Source organism: Schistocerca gregaria, chromosome 1, assembly GCF_023897955.1.
Source record: "Schistocerca gregaria isolate iqSchGreg1 chromosome 1, iqSchGreg1.2, whole genome shotgun sequence".
NCBI lineage: Eukaryota > Metazoa > Arthropoda > Insecta > Orthoptera > Acrididae > Schistocerca > Schistocerca gregaria.
In genome coordinates, this window is record NC_064920.1 from 161,769,850 (window position 1) to 161,793,061 (window position 23,212).

At 45.1% G+C, this 23,212-nt stretch overlaps 1 protein-coding gene across 3 annotated transcripts in view; it reads left to right on the forward strand.

The window, feature by feature from the left end:
- LOC126335679 (gamma-butyrobetaine dioxygenase-like) overlaps positions 1 to 22,762 on the forward strand; it is a 111,650-nt gene extending 88,888 nt beyond the window's left edge. For all 3 annotated transcript variants that reach the window (XM_049999137.1, XM_049999152.1, XM_049999144.1), the window contains 6 exons: positions 1,096 to 1,298; positions 2,044 to 2,178; positions 2,320 to 2,425; positions 2,531 to 2,733; positions 20,464 to 20,630; positions 22,166 to 22,762. In XM_049999137.1, coding sequence (XP_049855094.1) covers positions 1,096 to 1,298; positions 2,044 to 2,178; positions 2,320 to 2,425; positions 2,531 to 2,733; positions 20,464 to 20,630; positions 22,166 to 22,329 — 978 coding nt within the window. In that variant the 3' untranslated portion in view covers positions 22,330 to 22,762. The remainder of the gene's footprint in view (positions 1 to 1,095; positions 1,299 to 2,043; positions 2,179 to 2,319; positions 2,426 to 2,530; positions 2,734 to 20,463; positions 20,631 to 22,165) is intronic.
- The last annotated feature ends 450 nt before the right edge of the window (positions 22,763 to 23,212 follow it).

Below are 23,212 nucleotides of genomic sequence, written 5' to 3' on the forward strand. Positions count from 1 at the left end.
ATCTGGCCCAGTCACGATCAATGGACCACCCAGTATAAATAAGCTGGAGAAGATTAAAGCATGGGAGGCATCATTTCATGGAGGCAAACGTCCTTCATAGAAGAGGATATCTGGTGTGCCATGACAAACTGAACATATAACACATTTTTAGTGTCATTAAACGACTAACTAGACAAAAAATGTTTCATTTTATTGGCATTTTGAGCAAGGACATCAAAGATATTTTAAAACAATCGTGGTAATTGCCCCCCTGTGCTGGTAACGTATTCTACAAATTCGCCACACACACCATTCACATTCCTTGCTGCTTGCGTTGGACCTGTTGACATTTAACGTAAACCACAAGTAGTCAGAGTGTCCTCAGATCTGTATTCATCTCAATCACGTACATAATTGTGAAACACACACGTGCTTCTTGTAATACGAGGACTGTTCGGAAATTAAGGTCCGATAGGGCGCGAAATGGAAGCCACTGTCAAATTGTTTAATTTCCAACAGTTAGATATACTTTCCAGATACTTCTCTACATAGTCGCTGCTCCGACTCGACATTGCATATGATCAAGCACTTCACATCTTCATTGACCCTGCAGAGCGCGGCCGAGAATTGTCATGAAGGAAACGCATGACAGCTCTGCTATGCGGGCTGCATGACATCAAGCGAATCTCTCACCAGGCCTTCATACTTGGCAGGAGACATTGCTTTCTAGGCATCTTTACGTGCTCACTGTGCCCTCAGAGCAAAGAATGACGTGACACGATCAAAAGGGCACACAAGAGATACTGCCCAACTCCTCCGTGCAAAGCCTCAACAGGTTTTCACTGTCATTTCCATTTCGTGCCTTGTCGAGCCGTACTTTCCGAATACGAATAGCCCCCGTATCTTCGGGAATTTCTAGAGATTGATTGTCGATGAAAAAATCTACAATCGTTGAAAAGTATGCCGAAAGCACTTTCAGCAAAGTTCGTCAAAGGAGCTCCGCAACATTCAGAAATACGGAGAAAGACTTCCCGTCATCCTGTATGTGGATCATCGACATTCTCAACAATACTATTCAGTGAATTTGAGCTGTGGATATCTTCCTCTTTCTTACAGGCCGACAGAGAAAAGTTATCTGTGAAGTGGTCAGACGGCCATAGCAGCCAGTACAAGCTGGAGTGGCTCCAGGACCGCAGCTTCCACCCAGAAGACCAGAAGAAGTGGCTCGATGAGACCTACAGGCTGCCCAAAGCTGGCTGGAATGCCGAAAACTTCGAATCCATCCTCCAGAGATTCAAGTATAGCGACGTCGTAAACAGGTAAAAGCTACGACATGAAATGAGCCACGACTGTGTAGTGGAACGAAACAATTTCCAACATCTTCATGACCGCATTTAACATCACCTTGCTCTGCAGTTTTTCTTCTTTGGGTTGCTGCGTAGGTATTCATCTACTTTCATTAACTTTAAAACTGACAGTAACTGATGTTTTACTGGATAAATACTTAGATGTTCTCTGGAGAGGGAAGAACGTCCGTTACAGTTCGTCAGCAACAACGAAAATTTTCTCTCGGCGTTAATTCCTTGCTGTTTCCACTTCTTGTCATGCATTACTTCCTTTTTAAGTTCGCAGTATTCATTCTGTCGAAACGCCAAGCTTTCCATTGCTTTTCGTTTTCTATTTCTTTTGTATACCTCCTTTCAGTCTCTATTCTTCTTACGAGATATTTGCTTTCGCGAACATAATTTTCAACGATTTCTCTTAAGTGCATCGTATCTTTTTTTGTACAATGATTTTTATTATGTGAGCAACACTGTCCTATTCCTATCGTTTTCAAAAGTTTTTATGTTTTCTAAGAGGACCATTCAGTCTTCATGGTTGGTCTACTCCACACACGCTTTTTAAAAATTACTACCTCCAAATATACTATAATTTTTAGTAAACTCAAGAGACACAACCAAAGGATGATACCAGATCAGTTTTTGTTATTTTTCTTACTCAAAAAATAAATTTTTGCGTTTTATTTACTTAGCTACTTTATCGCCTCCCGCTCTTCTTTTCTAGCCAGGAACATTTTCGTGGGTGGCTAGAAGCAATGGCCAAGTATGGTGTCGCTATTATGTACGACACACCTCCAACGGTAGAGTCATTGCGTGAACTGGGAGACAAAGTAATGTACCCTAGAAGGACTCATTATGGGTAAGATCTTTTTGTTTTTAATTGTATGAAACACTGGATAGCACTCTGTAGTGCAACGTTTTCTCTTCGTTACCTTGTGGCGACTGGTGAACATGCAAAACCCACGTAGACTACACACGTTCATTTTTCGTTACTTTGCAGTTTGCAGTACCATGTGAAGATCAAACCCGACGCTACAAATGTGGCGTTCCTCAAGGATAAGCTAGAGATGCACACGGATCTTATGTATTGTGAAAACAAGCCCGGGGTAAGATATTCTCACTGATATGGTGGAACGAGTGAAGACTACTAAAAGTCTAGTCTACATAAATCCCACAGTATGATAACTAATAAAACATATATTTTTTTCCAGATAAATATGCTTCACTGTGTGGTGCAGACGAAAGGAGTTGGAGGTGATAACCTCTTGACTGACGGTTACTATCTGAGCGAAAAGCTGAAAGTTACCAACCCTGAGGCGTACAAAACTCTGAGCACCGTCCCTGTAACGTGGTCAGACGTTGGAAAGCATGGAGGGAGGCTCTTCTACTTCTTGTACAGGACACCTGTCATCACGTAAGTCTGGTGCTATACTTCCGTGCTTTAAGGACGGGACCTCCTACGAGGGTTGGAACTTTAATAGAGCAACTATTTACTTACAGCTCGTACAAAATAGATACGTTAAGGAATGCATTAAGGAACACGAACGGCACATGCGGCTAAAACAAAGTTCAAAATCGGCAGTAACGGAACATCATGAGAACTGTGGCTCTGACATCGATTTTAATAACGTACGTGTTCTGGCTAAGGAAACAAACTTTTATAGAAGAAAGGTCCGAGAAGCGATTGAAATTTCTAAGAATGCATCTAGTTTCAATAGAGAGGACGGCTATAGGCTTCCGGCATCGTGGCTCCCCGCCATCAAGGAAGTAAATACGCATAAACAACGCGCTGCAAGTCACCTCTGCGGACAGTAATTTGGCTAAACATTCCCCCTCTCTTGCTCTGTTCGTTTCGAATTTAGCCACTGATGACGACTAACTAATAGCGGTAGCAGGAATTTCAACCAATAACCCTATTTCCAGCTTAAGTGTGGAATAGCGCCCTTCTATCCAAAGACGATGGGCCGCCAATGGTATCCACTGGAGATTAGCTAACAACGCCCCTTCTTCTGCGTCAGAGCGGGAATATTAGTGTTGTGGCGGCGACCGGACTTATCTTAGAAGAAAGATTAAGGAAAGGCAAACCTACGTTTATAGCATTTGTAGACTTACAGAAAGCTTTTGACAATGTTGATTGGAATACTCTCTTTCAAATTCTGGAGGTGGGAGGGGTAACATAGAGAGAGTGAAAGGCGATTTTCAATCTGTATATTGAGCAAGCAGTGAAGGAAAAAAAGAAAAAAAATTGGAATAGGAATTAAAACCCATGGAGAAGAAATAAAAACTTTGAGATTCGCCGATGACATTGTAATTCTGTCAGAGACAGCAAAGGACCTGGTAGAGCAGTTGCACGGAATGGACAGTGTCTTGAAAGGAGGGTATAAGATGAACATCAACAAAAGCAAAACGAGAATAATTGAATGTAGTCGAATTAAATCGGGTGATGCTGAGGGAATTTGATTAGGAAATGAGTCACCTAAAGTAGTAAAGGAGTTTTGCTATCTGGGGAGCAAAATAAGTGATGATAGTCGAAGTAGAGAGCATATAAAAAGTAGCCTGGCAATGGCAAGGAAAGCGTTTCTGAAGAAGAAAAATTTGTTAACATCGAGTATAGATTTAAATGTCAGGAAGTCGTTTCTGAAAGTATTTGTATTGAGTGTAGCCATGTAGGGAAGTGAAACGTGGACGATAAATAGTTTAGACAAGAAGAGAATAGAAGCTTTCGAAATGTGGTGCTACAGAAGAATGCTGAAGATTAGATGGGTAGATCACGTAACTAATGAGGAGGTATTGAATAGAATTGGGGAGAAGAGGAGCTTGTGGCACAACTTGACGAGAAGAAGGGATCAGTTGGTAGGACATGTTCTGAGACATCGAGGGATCACCAATTTAGTACTAGAGGGCAGCGTGGAGGGTAAAAATCGTAGAGGGAGACCAAGAGATGAATACACTAAGCGCATTCAGAAGGATGTAGGCTGCAGTAGGTACTGGGAGATGAAGCAGCTTGCACAGGATAGAGTAGCATGGAGAGCTGCATCAAACCAGTCTCAGAACTGAAGACCACAACAACAAACAACAAACGACGACCGGAACGGTCGCGGGGTTAGTATTGGAGGGCAGCGAGGAGGGTAAAAATCGTAGAGGGAGACCAAGAGATGAATACACCAAGCAGATTCAGAATGATCTAGGCTTCAGTAGGTACTGGGATATGAAGAAGCTTGCACAGCATGGAGAGGTGCATCAAACCAGTCTCAGGACTGAAGACCACAACCTAAGGACAATACACAACACCCAGCCATCACGAGGCAGAGAAAATCCCTGACCCCGCCGGGAATCGAACCCGGGAACCCGGGCGCGGGAAGCGAGAACGCTACCGCACGACCTGCGAATGTCTGAAGTTTCTGTATAGTCTTGTGGTGAGTTTGTGGATTACCTCCGTGAGAGTCTCAAGTCGGTGTTCCCGGTGAAGGTCCGCGATGCGTGTGTATCGTGGAGCATTGCTTATGATTTTGAGTACTTTGTATGAGCTGCAGACGGCGCAGGCGTGTGGGCGCAGCGTATCCCCAGACAGGGGCTGCGTACGTCATCAGGGGTCGAATAAGTGTCATGTGCGTGGACCTCGACACCCTTCTGTTCAGTGTGCTACGCCTGTTCAGCATAGGGTAGAGCTATTTGAGCCTCGCGCTTGCTCGGTTGGTCATGTGTTGTATGTGGTCCTTCCAGAGTAATTTCTGGTCTAGCCAGACACCGAGGTATTTGACTTTCTCACGGAAACGTATTGGGCGTGTATGTAGAGTTATTGGTCTGCAGTATCGGTGTTTGCGCAGTTGCTTCGGTCTTCTATTGAACAGAACGGCTTCGCACTTGTCGACGTTTACTCTAACACGCCATTTCTCCAACCAAGGCTCAGCCACTCTGAGTGCAGTCTGTAAGCGTGACGTAATGTTTGATGGTTTTCAATCTTGCGCGAGGATGGCAGTGTCATCCGCGTCGATTGCCATCGTTGTGTTGTGTGTGGTTGGGAGATCGTTTATGTAGAGGTTAAACAGTAGGGGCCCTAGGATGCTTTCCTGGGGTACTCTCGCATGTATACCGTGTCGTGTTGATTGTTTTCCCTGCACGTCTGTGTTGAAACTCCTATCTGTGAGGTATTATTATTTAGCGTATGGCAAGTACAAATCACGTTTATAGAGAAATAAGCTGCTACAATAACTTTATAACTTTGGCACTAAAAAACAAGACATAAAGAATTAAAGACAGTTATGTCATGAACAACATATATATAATTACAAATTAACATTTAGGTTTTTAATATATTGAACTGCACTTCGGGTCGCATCCAGGAAGTCCGTTGTTTGACCTGGTTAGGCTCTCAGAGGGCACTATGCAATGATGTGCCGGATCGTCTGCTTCTCAGCGCCGCAGTCGCACATTGGGGATGGTGCTCTTCCCCATTTGTGTAGAGAGTCCGCACATCGACCGTGGCCCGTCCCGATCCTGTTGAGGATGGTCCAGGTTTTACGTGGTAACCCAAATCCTGGAGGTCTGTTCGACGGTTTCAGTAAGGTGTTTGCCTGTGGTGGTGCTGATTCTTCCCATTCCACTTTCCAGCGTTCTTCAAGACAGAAACCATTTTCCTCCAAATCTTTGGCCCTTATAAGAGGTGGATGTCTAGAGCGCAATCTATCACCGTCAATGCCATTGCTCAAAGCGTGAATCGGAAGTTGCGGGTTGTCTTGTATTTTTTTAAATTCTCTGAGAAGCGCATGTTCTCTTTGCAAGTGAGGTGGCGGTATGTGGCTCAGTACAGGTAGCCAGTGAATGGGGGTTAATTTTATTGCACCTGAAATAATCCTCATAGTTTGGTTCAGTACTGTGTCCACCATCTTGGTGTGAGCGCTCTTTAGCCGAACAGGGGAACAGTACTCTGCCGCAGAGTAGACAAGTCCCAAAGCAGAGCATCGCAAGGTAGAGGCGGATGAGCCCCAGCTGGTACCACATAGTTTCTGAATGATATTGTTCCTAGTACGGATTTTTGCAGCAGTGTTGATGAGGTGTTGTTTGTAGCTCAGGGTTCTATCTAATGTCACTCCCAGGTATTTTGGATTTTTATTATAAGGCAGAATATTGTTATCAAAATATATCTTAAGGCGTCTGTTAGCCAACTTATTATTCAGGTGGAGACACATAGCCTCAGTTTTAGTTGGACTAGGTTGTAGTCTCCATTCACGAAAGTACGTTCCCAGCAACGACAAGTCGCTTGTCAGGCCAGTCTCAGTATGCTCCATATCTCGATGTTGTGTAGCTGTGGCCCAGTCATCTGCATATTCAAACTTTTCAGATTTAGTATTAGGCATGCTATATACATGTTGAAAAGTAGCGGTTCCAGGACTGATCCTTGAGGCAAGCCATTATTGAGCTTCATTGTTTTGCTCCTATAATTTCCAAGTATCACCTGGAATGGTCTGTTGCAGAGCATCTCGTTGGTAAGGTTAGCCATTTTCAAACATGGCACGATGCGGAGTAGTTTGTAAATCAGGCCTTGCCTCCATACAGTATCATAAGCCGCCGTCAGGTCTATAAATACCACGGATGTTTTTTCTTGTCTTTGGAATCCTGCCTCGATGTAGGAAGTTAGTGAGAGGACTTGATCTGTGCAGCTCCTGTTTGGCCGGAGGCCTGCTTGTTCCACAGGGATACACTTTAGGATATCTTGACTTATTCTGTTACATATAAGTCTCTCCAGTAGTTTGTAGATCATGCTAAGAAGGGCAATTGGGCGGTAGCTGTTTGGTTGGTCATTCGGTTTACCTGGTTTCAGTATCGCTATTATTTTTGCTTTCTTCAGGGTATTTGGTATTCTTCCAGTTTCTATCATGCTGGAGAAGAACTGTGCAAGCCATAATTTTGCAAATTTACCGCAGTGAATCAGAAACTCTGGATAAATTCCATCAAAACCTGGGGCTTTCCGTGGCTTGATATCTCTCAGAACCAGTGTTATCTCTTCGATTGAGAAGGGCTGCGAGTGTAGTGAATTGTTTCCTACTAAGGATTTCAACTTTTTAAGTTCCTTTTTAACTTTTATGGTATGAACTTGATCCCCTGGAGCTCTAGAGGTTTTACTGATGTGCGCCGCAACTGTGTTTGGAGAAATAGAGCTTGGCCGTTGGTTCCTGCTACGACCAGCAAGCTTCCGAAGTAGCGACCATGCCTTTCTACTTGATTTTGTGAAGTCCATTTCCTCAACAGTCTCTATCCATTTAATGCGCCTGGCAGCGTCCAGACTGTGCAATAAGTCATCTGCAATCTCCCTATCCCCATGCTCTAGGAACTGTTTATAGAGCTCTCACTCTCTTCATTCCACCCCGGCACGTATTCTTTTTGTAAATCTCCGAGGAAAGCTGTTCTTAGCTGAGCTGATGACTGCTCCCACAAATCTTTTGTAATTTTTATAAGTTGGAGGTATCCATCCAAGGCGTTTATCAAGTTTTTCTGAGAAAGTAGCCCAGTCTTCTTTCCCAAAGTTCCATCTGGGCCGAGGATACGAGGAAATTAGGGGGATAGTAAGGCCTATTTCTATGAGCACTGGACGATGTTGGGAGTGAGGGAAGTCCCCAAGTATTCTGCAGGAGGCTGGTATAGGTTTGTTATTAGTGTCAACCGTAACAAAGCATTGATCAGGGTGGGATTCAGTTCCCCATGCAGCTGACTTAAACGTACTCTTTGGTCTTTGGCGTCAAAGATTAACTGTGTATTGCAATCTTCAGCCCATGAGCCTGTGAGGTATGAGTGTGTCAGACGGACCAGCTCATCGGGGAATCCTGCGTCGCTGAGTTTGCGAATTAGGCCGTTGTGCCATAGACGGTCGAAAGCCTTTTCGATGTCCAGGAATACCGCCCCTGTTCCTTTGTTTGTGTTCAAGCCATGTGTTGTATGTTCAATGACCCATAAGAGTTGTTGCGTTGTGGAGTGGTGATTCCTGAAGCCGAACTGCTCCGGTCTCAGGATTTCATTTGTTATGCAGTGCCTAGTGATGCATTTGACAATCACCTTCTCAACAATCTTGCTGAACGAGCTCAGAAGGCTGATGGCGGGACCCGCGGAGCAGCCCGCGAACAACAACACAACGGAAGAGGACAGACGTAACTAACGATGGACAGAAGAACAACAACAAGATCGAAACAAAAACAACGGAGTCACAAGAAAACCTAACAACCGCGTCCACTTGTACACAGAACCAGAAAGTAAATAAGCTGTCTAAGGCGAGGCGATGTGTCCAGAGACGTGCGCAAGATTAGACTGGCTGGCTGAGCTTTTTTTTTCTTTATTGCTATTTTAAACACGTTGTACAAAAGTGGGCTGTCAGCAGCATAGTATGCTGCTCTTCACCCGCGAGTGGTACAATATATGACATAAAGGAGGTACAGATAATACTATAAAAATTGTGGGCAAAACCTGTAGACACGAAAAACAATATACATGAAGCCGTTCATGCTGGACAAGAAAAAAACACTAAAACCTGTTGACACAGCGCACAAAACATGGACGACTGCGATGGCACAGGTGAACAGTGGTGGCGTGACAGCGAAAGAACACTAAACACAAACTCGAAGGCACACACACGAGACACTGATGGCAATGATCTCCGGTGGGCGAATGTCCACCGAGCGTGTATGAGTCTGGGGACCTGCCAAGAGAGGAGGAGGGGGGTGGGAGATGGAAAGGGGAGGGCAGAGATGCCAAGGGCAAGGGAGATAGGGGGAGGAAGGAAGGGAGGAAGGGGGAAGAGGGGTGGAGGAATGGGGGATGGGGGGGGGGGGGGGAAAGGAGAGAGAAGGGAGGGAGGGTGCCCAAAGGAACAAACACAGGAAGAGCGAGGGAGGATCAAAGTTGGTAGGAGGGGTAGATGGAGGGGAGGAGAGCATCATCAGGGATGGGGAGCTGGCGGAAGCCACCTTGGGAGAGGGTAAGGAGAGTGGAGAGATAGAGAGCATGTGGGATGTGGGAATACAGGCGCAGCAGTGGGCGGGGGTGGGAGAGGATGGGTGACAAAAGTGGGTGAGGAGGATCGAGTTTAGGCTGGCTTAGCAAGAGGCAGGCGCTTAAATACTCTATCGGGGGCGCTGCTATTGGCCGCTGGAACCACGTGTTCCACTGTGGCACCCGCACACTAAATGCGGGCCAGGAGGCGCGCGCCACCATAGCATACGGCGCGATGGCCCAGAGACCTCTAGGGGTCTTCGACGTCCATGACGTCTGGCGGGGATTCAAATTCCGTGACGCGTGGTACCAAATTTAGCCTATGACTATGGCTCACCAATGGTAGCCATATGATTTTTAACCAATACCATTACTTCTCTGACACGAAAACCTGACAACTCCTCCTTTATAAGAGGACGCGACACTCGTTCTAGCAGTAGATCGTAAGGAAGATCCCAGCAGAGGGGTCGGAACGTCGATCATTTTAGAAGACACATGACGCGGTCTAATACCCCAGAAGATTTTAACTTCAGTGACAACGGCCACGAAAGCCAGCAGACTTAAATAAAACAGATACGTGTTTCAAAGTTTTACTGACCTTCAAAGTAGTCACCAGAATTGTGTATAACGCTTTGCCAGCGATGTGGAAGTCGTAGGATACTCTTAGCAGTGTCAGCTATGCTGCCAGTTCGGGCGACGCGGTCTATTGTCCGACGAATTTGTAGCAGTTCTGAGGCGAAGCCGTGGTGAGGTTTTTCCTTCAGTTTAGCAGGACGTGTTTGAGCATTGTCCTGCAAAATGATGGTCAGGTCCTGCAGAATGTGTCATCGCTTCTGTCTCTAAGCTGGTCGTAGGTTGTGTTCCAAATATGAGCAGCATAGAGACAGAAGTGATGACGCGAGGCCGTTGGGATCCAGCACGGCGTTCTATATTACCCTCCTGAACCCACCGATTCCATATTTTGATAAGAGTCATTGGATCTCGACCAACGCGAGCAGCAATGTCACTATACGATAAACTGCAATCGCGATAGGCTACAATCCGACCTTTATCAAAGTCGGAAACGTGATGTTACTCATTTCTCCTCCTTACACGAGGCATCACAACAACGTTTCACCAGGCAACGCCGGTCAACTGCTGTTTGTCTATGAGAAACCGGTTGGAAACTTTCCTCATGTTAGCACGTTGTAGGTGTCGCCACCGGCGCCAACCTTGTGTGAATGCTCTGAAAAGCTAATCACTTGCATATCATAGTATCTTCTCCCTGTAGGTTAAATTTCGCGTCTGTAGCACGTCATCTTCGTGGTGTAGCAATTTTAATGGCCAGTAGTGCAAAACTCTATCACAATAGCATTCTGATATCAATTGTAGGATACAGGTGAGCAGTCTGGGGCCACAGGGTTACGAGGGTGATGCCTGCCATGGCCGTAAGGAGAGTGCAGCGAAATATGCTCCTGCGCTCTGTAGGGGCATGTAGGACAACTCCAAGGGGTAGCATTATCAGTGTCGATGGGACTTTGTCCTCTTAATATAAATATTGGTGTAATAGGTAAGAAAGGAGAAGAGAGACAAAATAATTTAATTTCTGGGGATTCACGTGGGGAACAAATCAGAAATTAAACGTAGGGTGGAGGATCTATGGCACGAACACTGGGACAACGACGAAACGGGTCGTAGAACACACGAGTTGCTGCCCAACATTATGGAGCGATTACAGCTACACTACTTTAAGCCATCAAGAGGACTGCAACACTTCCTTACTGGACATGGACCCTACCTGGCATACCTATGCCGGTTTGGGAAGCGGGCTACACCTACGTCTGACTGTGGGGCCACACCAGGCACCCAGGACCATGTGGTGTATCAGTGTCACTTCTTCGACGAGGTAGCGGCACATTTAAGACATCAGCTACCCAATTACGACACATACCACCTGCTCAGACAAGAGGACCACTTCCATATCCTGAATAAACTTGCAAATGAAATATCAAGCAAGGTTATAAAAGAATTCCTAAGGAACAACCATTAATAGATCATACCCGATCTAAAATCCGTACACCTATCTCGTTCCGCCAAGGCGTGGACCTGGCCAGGCGCTTCACGTCTAGGATTGGGGAGGGGGGGGGGGGGGGGGGAAGGGGGCACGTTCTAACCGATTCAGACATTCACCAAATATGACTATAGAATTAGTTTAGGTTAGACGTAGGATGAGACAGGATAACTCCATTAGCACAGTACTGCAGCGATTCACTGTTCTGGGCCAGCCTGGTGCCAGGGGCATGCCCACTAGGATTAGCTAAGTGGGCACGCCCAACTATGCAGGTTTGTAAACGATGGCACAGCTGTAACGCTGCAGGTAGAGTAGACTAGCAATAAGTAGTGGATAAGTAAGACCCTGGTAACCAGAAACACAGCAAGTAATGCCCATAGTGGAAACAGGAACAACACCACATTCTAGAACTAGATAAGCTGCAGTAAGTGTAATTGTAATAAGCATAAATTAGGACCCACTAATGTATTAGGTAGGGGGTTATTTTGTATCATGTATTTGAAGAATCTATTTACAATTTGTACAGAAACCAGATGGCAGTTATAAGAGTTGATGGGTATGAAAGGAAAGCAGTGGTTGGGAAGGGAGTGAGTCAGTGTTGTAGCCTATCCCCGATGCTATTCAATCTGTGTATTGAGCAAGCAGTGAAAGAAACAAAAGAAAAATTTGGAGTAGGTATTAAAATCCATGGAGAAGAAATAAAACGTTGAGGTTTGCCGATGACTTTGTAATTCTGTCAGAAACAGCAAAGGACTTGCAAGAGCAGTTGAATGGAATGGATAGTGTCTTGAAAGGAGGATATAAGGTGAACATCAGCAAAAGCAAAACGAGGATAGTGGAATGTAGTCGAATTAAGTCGGGTGATGCTGAAGGAATTAGATTAGGAAATGAGACACTTAAAGTAGTAAAGGAGTTTTACTATTTGCGTAGCAAAATAACTGATGATGGTCGAAGTAGAGAGGATATAAAATGTATACTGGCAATGGCAAGGAAAGCGTTTCTGAAGAAGAAAAATTTGTTAACATCGAGTATAGATTTAAATGTCAGGAAGTCGTTTCTGAAAGTATTTGTATGGAGTGAAGCCATGTATGGAAGTGAAACGTGGACGATAAATAGTTTAGACAAGAAGAGAATAGAAGCTTTCGAAATATAGTGCTACAGAAGAATGCCGAAGATTAGATGGGTAGATCACCTAACTAATGAGGAGGTATTGAATAGAATTGAGGAGAAGAGCAGCTTGTGGCACAACTTGACTAGAAGAAGGGATCGGTTTGTAGGACATGTTCTGAGACATCGAGGGATCACCAATTTAGCATTGGAGGGCAGCGTGAAGGGTAAAAATCGTAGAGGGAGACCAATAGATGAATACACTAAGCAGATTCAGAAGGATGTAGGCTTAGCAGGTGCTAGGAGATGAAGCAGCTTGCACAGGATAGAGTAGCATGGAGAGCTGCATCAAACCAGTCTCAGTTCTGAAGACCACAACATTAACATTTGAAGAATAAAGATTTAAAACAAAAACAAGATCGTACATAAATAAAAAATTAATTACCTGCCGTGAGGTCTGTCACTGAATGCGGCGTCGCATGCACGATTGACAGTTATTGCCATGTGGCTATCGACACACAAACATATTTATGTATTGTTCGAGGCATACAGTTATATCACTAAGTGATTACAGTTATAAATTAGGGCAGTAAACAAAGTCCAAACAATAGAATCAAATGATCACTTTAAATGAGAATTCTGACGCTAAATCGTGGAACTAAAGTTCATTTGTGTTCTAGTACAGTTACTGTACGTTAATCAATTACTTGGAGGCTACATCTAAATGAATGTTATCTATTCACCTAAAGATTAATTTCAATTAATGCTAGGTATTCTGTCACTTGAACGCTACGCCCAACTGGAAGACTGTTTACGTGGTGACTAAGTCCAACGAGGTAGTGGTCTCTCGTAATAGCAAAGATTCATCGTAGGAATAGCTTGACAGCTCGTTGACTTACTGGAGTAGCGTGTATCCTGCACTAGCTCAGTAACTGGAACTCGTTCACTAGGTGCTGGGCGGCCTCTTAAATGCTCGCTGTGCTGGTTCGTCATTCTATTACCAGTCGCCGGCCGCGGTGGCCGTGCGGTTCTAGGCCCTTCAGTCCGGAACTGCGGGACTGCTACGGTCGCAGGTTCGAATCCTGCATCAGGCATGGATGTGCGTGATGTCCTTAGGTTAGTTCGGTTTAAGTAGTTCTAAGTTCTAGGGGACTGATGATCTAAAATGTTGAGTCTCGTAGTGCTCACAGCCGTTTTTTATTAACAGTCGACCACGTGATCGGCCTAGAAATAGTCTGACGACTGTAGCAGCACTGGTGGCCATAGGTTGGCACGCCAGTAACCATGTTTATATTTAAAACTGTGTGCGTGACCGAGACTCGAACTCGGGACCTTTGCCTTTCGTGGGCAAGTGCTCTACCATCTGAGCTATCGAAGCACGACTCACGCGCGGTACTCACAGCTTTACTTCTGCCAGTATCTCGTCTCCTACCTTCCAAACTTTACAGAAGCTCTTCTGCGAACCTTGCAGAACCAGCACTCCTGAAAGGAAGGATACTGCTGAGACATGGCTTAGCCACAGCCTGGGGGATGTTTCCAGAATGAGATTTTCACTTTGCAGCTTCTGTAAAATTTGGAAGGTAGGAGACGAGATACTGGCAGAAGTAAAGCTGTGAGTACCAGGCGTGAGTCGTGCTTCGGTAGCTCAGATGGTAGAGCACTTGCCTGTGAAAGGCAAAGGTCCTGAGTTCGAGTCTCGGCCGGGCACACAGTTTTAATCTGCCAGGAAGTTTCATATCAGCGCACACTCCCCTGCAGAGTGAAAATCTCATTCTGAATGTTTATATTTATTTGCTATTGACGCCTGCCGGTGTGGCAACCTGTCAGCCGTGGCTGATAGACAGTGAAGCCGAAGTCGTAGGGTACAGCAAAAATCTTGCTAACTCCTTTTCTGTTTCTGCTGCGCGTCTCTGGAACAAGTTGTCGTACACTCTCTGCACAATTAATTACCCTGATGCATTTTTTAAATAAAGCTGAAGCACTTCCTTTTATGAGTGTCGTAAATTTTCCCTTTAAAATTAATATTCATGACCAGTTTCTCTCTGTCAAACAGGGAAGCAAATGCTCCCGTTTTCTCTGAGTTCAAAATGGTTTAAATCGCTCTGAGCACTGTGAGACTTAACATCTGTGGTCATCAGTCCCCTAGAACTTGGAACTACTTAAACCTAGCTAATCTAAGGACACCACGCACATCCATGCCCGAGGCAGGATTCGAACCTGCGACCGCAGCGGTGACGCGGTTCCAGACTGAAGCGCCTAAAACCGCACGACCACACCCACGGCTTCTCCGAGTTACTCCTCTTTGTGTCTTTACCTTTCACTACAAGATGTGCTATATTATTCGCCACTCTCTTCAATACTTGTGTTCTGTCAAGTTCCTCCTTTTAAGCACATTCCATCCCTTATCTCAGTCCATTGCTACCAGCGCTCTCTACCGCACATCAACTAGTCTTTGTCAATCTACTTTTGAAGAACTATTTTTTTCTGCTGTAGCTACTACTGTTTACACTGTTAATGGTACTGTTATTTCTAATTCGAAATAAATAAATAATAAAAACGTGCTGGGTCCGGTGGACAACGAGGTTGTGGCCCTCACAACTACAGCCCCTGGATCCGGAAGTGCCTGCGTGATGCCAGCGGTGCAAGCATGTCCTCGTGCTGCCGGACCTCTCTGCTGCTCCGTCCCAACCGAACTCGCGACACACCCGACCCAGAAAACACTTCCCGTCCTTCCAAAGACAGTACGGGTACTATATATCGATAAACACTGCTGCTGCCACTTGCGGACAGACAACGCTAGCAAACGTAGTGGCGCCAGTAAACAGAAGAAGAAAACGAGACGCCACTATCCCTATTACACGATGCCTATCTACCAACGGCACCAACCCGAGCCGCACATTGCTCAGCCGAAATCGAATTTCTTGACATCAACTTCATTAGGTATACAGGGTGTTACAAAAAGGTGCGGCCAAACTTTCAGGAAACACTCCTCACACACAAATAAAGAAAAGATGTTATGTGGACATGTGTCCGGAAACGCTTAATTTCCACGTTAGAGCTCATTTTATTACTTCTCTTCAAATCACATTAATCATGGAATGGAAACACACAGGAACAGAACGTACCAGAGTGACTTCAAACTCTTTGTTACAGGAAATGTTCAAACTGTCCTCCGTTATCGAGGATACATGCATCCACCCTCCGTCGCATGGAATCCCTGATGCGCTGATGCAGACCTGGAAAATACCGTATTGTATCACAGCCGTCCACAATACGAGCACAAAGAGTCTCTACATTTGGTACCGGGGTTGCGCAGACAAGAGCTTTCAAATGCCCCCATAAATGAAAGTCAAGAGGGTTGAGGTCAGGAGAGCGTGGAGGCCATGGAATTGGTCCTCCTCTACCAATCCATCGGTCACCGAATCTGTTGTTGAGAAGCGTACGAACACTTCGACTGAAATGTGCAGGAGCTCCATCGTTCATGAACCACATGTTGTGTCGTAGCAGCATGGTAGAGTATCCCGTATGAAATCATGATAACGTGCTCCATTCAGAGTAGGTGGAAGAACTTGGGGCCCAATCGCGACATCACCAACAATGCCTGCCCAAACGTTCACAGACAATCTGTGTTGATGACGTGATTGCACAGTTGCGTGCGGATTCTCGTCAGCCCACACATGTTGATTGTGAAAATTTACAATTTGATCACGTTGGAATGAAGCCTCATCCGTAAAGAGAACATTTGCACTGAAATGAGTATTGACACATTGTTGGAACCATTCGCAGAAGTGTACCCGTGGAGGCCAACCAGCTGCTGATAGTGCCTGCACACGCTGTACATGGTACGGAAACAAATGGTTCTCCCGTAGCACTCTCCATACAGTGACGTGGTCAACGTTATCTTGTACAGCAGCAACTTATCTGACGCTGACATTAGGCTTATCGTCAACTGCACGAAGAATTGCCTCGTCCATTGCAGGTGTCCTCGTCGTTCTAGGTCTTCCCCAGTCGCGAGTCATAGGCTGGAATGTTCCGTGCTCCTTAAGACGCTGGTGAATTGCTTCGAACGTCTTCTTGTCGGGACACCTTCGTTCTGGAAATCTGTCTCGATACAAACGTACCGCGCCACGGCTATTGCCTCGTGCTAATCCATACATCAAATGGGCATCTGCCAACTCAGCATTTGTAAACATTGCACTGACTGCAAAACCTCGTTCGTGATGAACACTAACCTGTTGATGCTACGTACTGATGTGCTTGATGCTAGTACTGTAGAGCAATGAGTCGCATGTCAACACAAGCACCGAAGTCAACATTAACTTCCTTCAATTGGGCCAACTGGCGGTGAATCGAGGAAGTACAGTACATACTGACGAAACTAAAATGAGCTCTAACATGGAAATTAAGCGTTTCCGGACACATGTCCACATAAAAGCTTTTCTTTATTTGTGTGTCGTAGCAGCATGGTAGAGTATCCTGAAAGTTTGGCCGTGCCTTTTTGTAACACCCTGTAGATGTAGAATATAATAGTGACATATGAAAATGTATGCCAGATTCGAACCTGTGTTTCCTGCTTATCATGAGCGGTTGACTTAATCACTTCAACTGTCAATGCGCCTCTCAGGCCGATCCAACTTCCGCGTGTCACACTGTTTACATCTATATATCACAGTCCACTGATTTCATCATCAGTGATCTACGAAATAGAGATGTGGACAGTGTGATACGTGGAAGTTTGGGTCGGTCCGGGCAGTGCGCACGAATAGCTGAAGTGGTTAAGGTGAGCACTCATAGTAGGCGGTAAATCCGGATTCGAGTCCTGGTCTGGCACATATTTTCACATGTCACTACAATGTATTAGATCTATACCTAATGCTGTTCATGTCAAGAAATTCGAGTCAGTGAATTTATTTCGAATTATTTCGTCACCTGTGGGTTTTAAAGTGTCTGTTCTTTCAGACGTACGCGTAAAAATTATTTCCAAGTATCCGATTTCATATTAAATGTAGAACTTATTATAACATGTACATTAAGGTGACAAAAGTCATGTGATACCTGCTAATAGCGTGGTGGAACTCCTTTTTCTTGACGTAGGGAAGCAAATCTACCTAACATGGACTCAACAAGCCGTTGGAAGTTCCCTGCAGAAATATTGAGACATGCTGCCTCCGTAGCGGTCCATAATTGCAAAATGTTACTTGTGCAGGATTTTGTGCACAAAGTGACGTCTCGATTATGTCCCATAAACGTTCGATGGGATTCATGTCGGGCAGTCTGACAGGCCAAATCGTTCGCTCTAATTGTCCAGAATGAGCAGTGCTGAGGCTCGTGTTGGTGCTGTTTGTAGGTTTCCGCCCTGTGTTGGAAGTCAGACCGTATCCATTAGTTGACTTGATTGCGATTTTTTGTCTTCTTCTCATCTTGACCGGCGCCACGCGTTTCGCAAGCGTTGCCTGCCCGCTAGTGGCAGCAGTGGCGGTTATCGATATGTAGTAACTGTTGCCCTATCTTTGGGGCGACGTCATTGTTTTTCCGGGTCGTGTGAGTGTGGCAGTGCTGGAACACGCCGGGACCGCTGGCGGAACGTATGGACTGCCGGATGAAGGGCTGTGGTCACGAGGGTGCACGACCTCGTCGTAAACCGGAGCCGGCAAGCTTTAAGATGAGAGCATTTCAATCCAAGTAGAGAAATCTCCACCATTGTGATATCTGGCGATTCTCCAGTGACTTCGTGTTACTGCTCGTAGTGTTCCAAAGGCGAAGAGCAGCGAGTGGAATGCTTGGGGAAGGCGGATCTGATTAGCTTTCCTCGACTTCTTATTACTATTTACTGCGTTCAACTTGGTACAATTTGTTAAGTTCAGTCAGATAACGCCCCACTTACCTGCCCTGGGGGCCGGTTGGTGATTCTTCTACTCTGGTGGTAGTGATTCCTTTCTCGTTCTGGGCACTCTAAGCACAGTATTCTGTGGACGTAGTGCACCCCGCCGGTTCCGGCTTTGACGTGTTACTCCGTTGTAGGATTTGGTTTATCGGACGTCAGGTAGCTTAAGCAAGATTATCATTAGTCATTCGTTAGACTGCCACTAGTCTGAGGTACCATCTTCTAAAGTGACTGCAACTCTTGGCTGCCTATCTCATCGGTCGCGAAAGTGTTTGTTGTCTGACATTCTCAGAGGTCGATTTCTGGAGCATCGCCTGTGACTGTTCGTTGTGTTTTATTATCGTATTATTTATTACCATACCTTGTAATTCCTACATTAAAGGTTATGTATGTCTAGTTAATAGTTCCAGTCGCCTTCTGGGATAAATATAGCAGTGTAAGGGTTGTGTTACAAGGTTACCATCATATTTCACCAGTTTGGTGGTTAGTTGCTTGTTTCTTTTAATTAACCTTTGCTTGTATTTGCTGTTTTACAGTAGGTTCCTAAAATTTTTATATAATTGCCGTTCATGGCGTGTAAAGCCTTCAGCCTTGGTTGTGGTCATTTGGTTTTGAAAAAATAATTCGATATTGGCATTTTAGCAGTAAGCCTTAAAACATTATTTACTGCCATTCCTGGCGTCTGATACCTTGTGCTGAGTTTTTGGCCACTTAGTTTTAATATTTCAGTACCTGTAAGTTGTAATTGCAGCAAGTTATTAATCATTCCTAATTTATTGCCATTCTTGGCGTGTAAGGCCTTCAGCCGTGATCACAGTGGCTTGTTTTTTTTTTTTTTAACATTATCTGTATCTATATTTTATGGTGATTCGCTAAATAGTAACGCACTGAAAACACAGTTGTTTATTCCTGTTGTGTCTGGAATTACTGTTTTAAAAATAAATGTGTGTAACTGATCACGGCCCCGTCCACAATCGTAGCCGAATCCTATCTTCCCTTGACCATCAGGTTTCACAGAATGTTCAAACCAGTTGCGAACAACTGTGGCCTGATGACGTGGGCATTATCATCCAAAAAAATTCCATCGTCGTCTGGGAACAAGTAGACGAACATAACTATTTCCAGTCGATGATCGATGCATTTGCACCAGAGGACCCAGCCAATTCCAGCTTGTACAGTGCATCGTCGACAACTTGGGTCCATGGCTTTGTGGGGCCTGCGCCACACACAGACCGTACCATTAGCTCTCACCAGTTGAAATCTGGACTCATCTTCCCGGGCCACGGTCTTCCAGTCGTCTAGTCCAACCGATATGGTCACGAGCCCTGGTGAGGCGCTGCAGCTCACGTGCTGTTGGCAAAGGCACTCCCGTCAGTCGTCTGCTGTCATAACCCATCAACGCCAAATTTCGCTCACTGTCCTATAAGTTCGATGTACGTCACGCACTCATGTCTGTGGTTATTTCACGCAGTGTTGCTTGTCTGGTAGCACTGGCGACACTACTCCAACGCCACGGCTCTCTGTCTTTAACTGAAGGCCGTTGGCCACTTCGTTGACAGTGGTGAGAGGTAATGCCTGAAAGCTGGCATTCTCGGCTCACCCTTGACGTTATGGATCTAGGGATACTGAATTCCCTAACGACTTCCGGAATGGAATATCCCGTGCGTCTAGCTGCACCGACCTTTACGCGTTAAAAGTCTGAACTTTCGTCGTGCGGCCATAACCACGTCGGAAAACTTTTCACATGAATCACCTGAGTACAAACGACAACTCCATCAAGGCACTTCCCTTTAATATCTTGTGAACACGATACTACCGCCATCTGCATATGTGCGTATCGTTTTCCCATGACCAGTCTATATCGTAGTGAACGTAGTGTAAAATATGTACAATATATCATTTCGTGTAACAGAGGGCCAGATAACTATAATACTGCCAGTATAAATAAATAAATAAATGAATAGTCCGTGCGAGTGTATGTTGCAAAGTATTGTGTCGGAAAGTCCTGATTCCCACTTGTGTCTCTATATATAAGAGAAACTTTGTCACTTCTCCAGATTTGGTGTGTCCAGTTTCACGGCTTTCTGGTTCAGTTACTGAATGCAATATTCCTTTTTTTCCAGCAATGACTTGTATGGAGAGTTCGTGAGGATAAATTACAGCCAGCCTCAGAGATCCTCACACTTCACTGCCCCCCTTGAACAGGTAGTCGCCTGGTACAAAGCATACGACATCTTCACCAAAGAGCTGAATAGTCCAGAGAACCAAGCTCGCATCAAGACAAGACCAGGTAATTAGATAGCTCCACACTTGCAAGGAAGGATGACTGATACACTACCTACAACGTGCAACTTTGAAATACACTACTTGCCATTAAAATTGCTACACCAAGAAGAAATGCAGATGATAAACGGGTGTTCATTGGACAAATATATTATACTAGGAGTGACATGTGATTGCATTTTCACGCTATTTGGGTGCATAGATCCTGAGAAATCAGTACCCAAAACAACCACCTCTGGCCGTAATAACGGTCTTGATATGCCTGAGCATTGAGTCAAACAGAGCTTGGATGGCGTGTACAGGTACAGCTGCCCATGCAACTTCAAAACGATACCACAGTTCATCAAGAGTTGTGACTGGCGTATTGTCACGAGCCATTTGCTCGGCCACCATTGACCAGACGTTATCAATTGGTGATATATCTGGAGAATTTGCTGGCCAGGGCAGCAGTCGTACATTTTCTGTATACAGAAAGGCCCGTACAGGACCTGCAACATGCGGTCGTGCATTATACTGATGAAGTGTAGGATTTTACAGGGATCGAATGAAGGTTAGAGCCACGCGTCGTAACACATCTGAAATGTAACGTCCACTGTTCAAAGTTCCGTCAATGCGAAAAAGAGGTAACCGAGACGTGTAAACAATGGCACCCAATACCATCACGCCGGGTGATACGCCAGTATGGCGATGACGAATACACTCTTCCAATATGTGTTCATCGCGATGTCGTCAAACACGGATGCAACCATCATGTTGCTGTAAGCAGAACCTGGATTCATCCGAAAAAATGACGTTTTGCCATTCGTGCACCCAGGTTCGTCGTTGAGTACACCGTTGCAGGCGCTCCTGTCTGTGATGCAGCGTCAAGGGTAACCGCAGCCAGGGTCTCCGTGCTGATAGTCCATGCTGCTGCAAATGTCGTCGAACTGTTCGTGCAGATGGTTGCTGTCTTGCAAACGTCCCCATCTATTGACCCAGGGATCGAGACGTGGCTGCACGGTCTGTCACAGCCATGCGGATAAAATGCCTGTCATCTCGACTGCTAGCGATACGAAGCCGCTGGGATCCAGCAAGGCGTTCTGTATTGCCCTCCTGAACCCACCGATTCCATATTCTGCTAACAGTCACTGGATCTCGACCAACGGCAGCAGCAACGTCGCGATACGATAAACCGCAAACGCGATAGGCTACAATCCGACCTTTATCAAAGTCGGAAACGTGATGGTACGCATTTCTCCTCCTTACACAAGGCATCACAACAACGTTTCACCAGGTAACGCCGGTCAACTGCTGTTTGTGTATGAGAAATCGATTGGAAACTTTCCTCGTGTCAGCACGTTGTAGGTGTCGCCACCGGCGCCAACCTTGTGTAAATGCTCTGAAAAGCTAATCATTTGCATATCACAGCATCTTCTTCCAGTCGGTTAAATTTCGCGTCTGTAGCACGTCATCTTCGTGGTGTAGCGATTTTAATGACCAGTAGTGTACGTATGCTACATAATCTATAACGCAGCCTAACTGGATATCGTGTTCCGATTTCAGGAGAAATTCTGATTTTCGACAACATTCGGCTGATCCACGGTCGAGCAGCGTACGACGACAATCCAGGCAACGAGAGGCACCTCATAGGCCAGTTCGTCGACTGGGACGAAGCGTTAGCCCGCCTCAGGGTTCTCCGAAAGGATGCCGGCCTCGTCAAAATCTAACGCAACTTCTCCAGAGCTCCGATGCAACATTCAGTGGTGAACAACAGCAGTTAAGCCACATCACCATAATGTACAGGATATATCTGAAGAATTGAGTGAGACAAATAAGACATTTTCCTGTTGACAGGCAGAAATATGACTCATTTTCTTCCAGAATGCAACACTGACTTATAAGATAATCTCTACTGTTGGACTTGTTTTCTGTAGCTGTTTGTGTATGAATGTGTTTTTGTGTCTATTTGTGAATGACAGCATTACGTGATTTAATGTATTACAAACGTAATAAAACTGATGTCCTTGTTTAATTATTGAACCGCTCAGTCACTGCGCTATTGTTAGTGACTTTCAATGCATTTCATTATCGTTGTGCAGCAGTTTTTGTCTATTTTTATTCTCAGAATGTAATAACAATAAATTATTTTTATGTTCATTATCTCCAGTCGAATTACCGACCAAAATCGTAATTTCCTTCTTATACCTTCTTACAAGGTTACTACAATTTAAGCTGTAGCACACCACAAATTTCCTTCTGAAACGCTGCTAACACATTTGTTGGAGAAATTCTTGTCTGTGATGTACCTAGTGCGTCAGGTAGCATGTCAAAAAACGTTTTAAGCTTCAATTAATTATTCATCTTATTTCAGGCATTTGACGGGACATTCAATCCACCCCATAAAAAAAAAAGAAAGGCTGCTCTTCTAACTATTAAAAGGAAAGGAGAGCATCATAATCAAATCTCTCTTTTCTGCACACGCACACGCACGCACACACGCACGCACACACAGACGCACGCACGCACACACACACACACACACACACACACACACACACACACACTACCGCTCGCGCGCTTTTCCGTGTGACTTACATTACTTGCATAGAG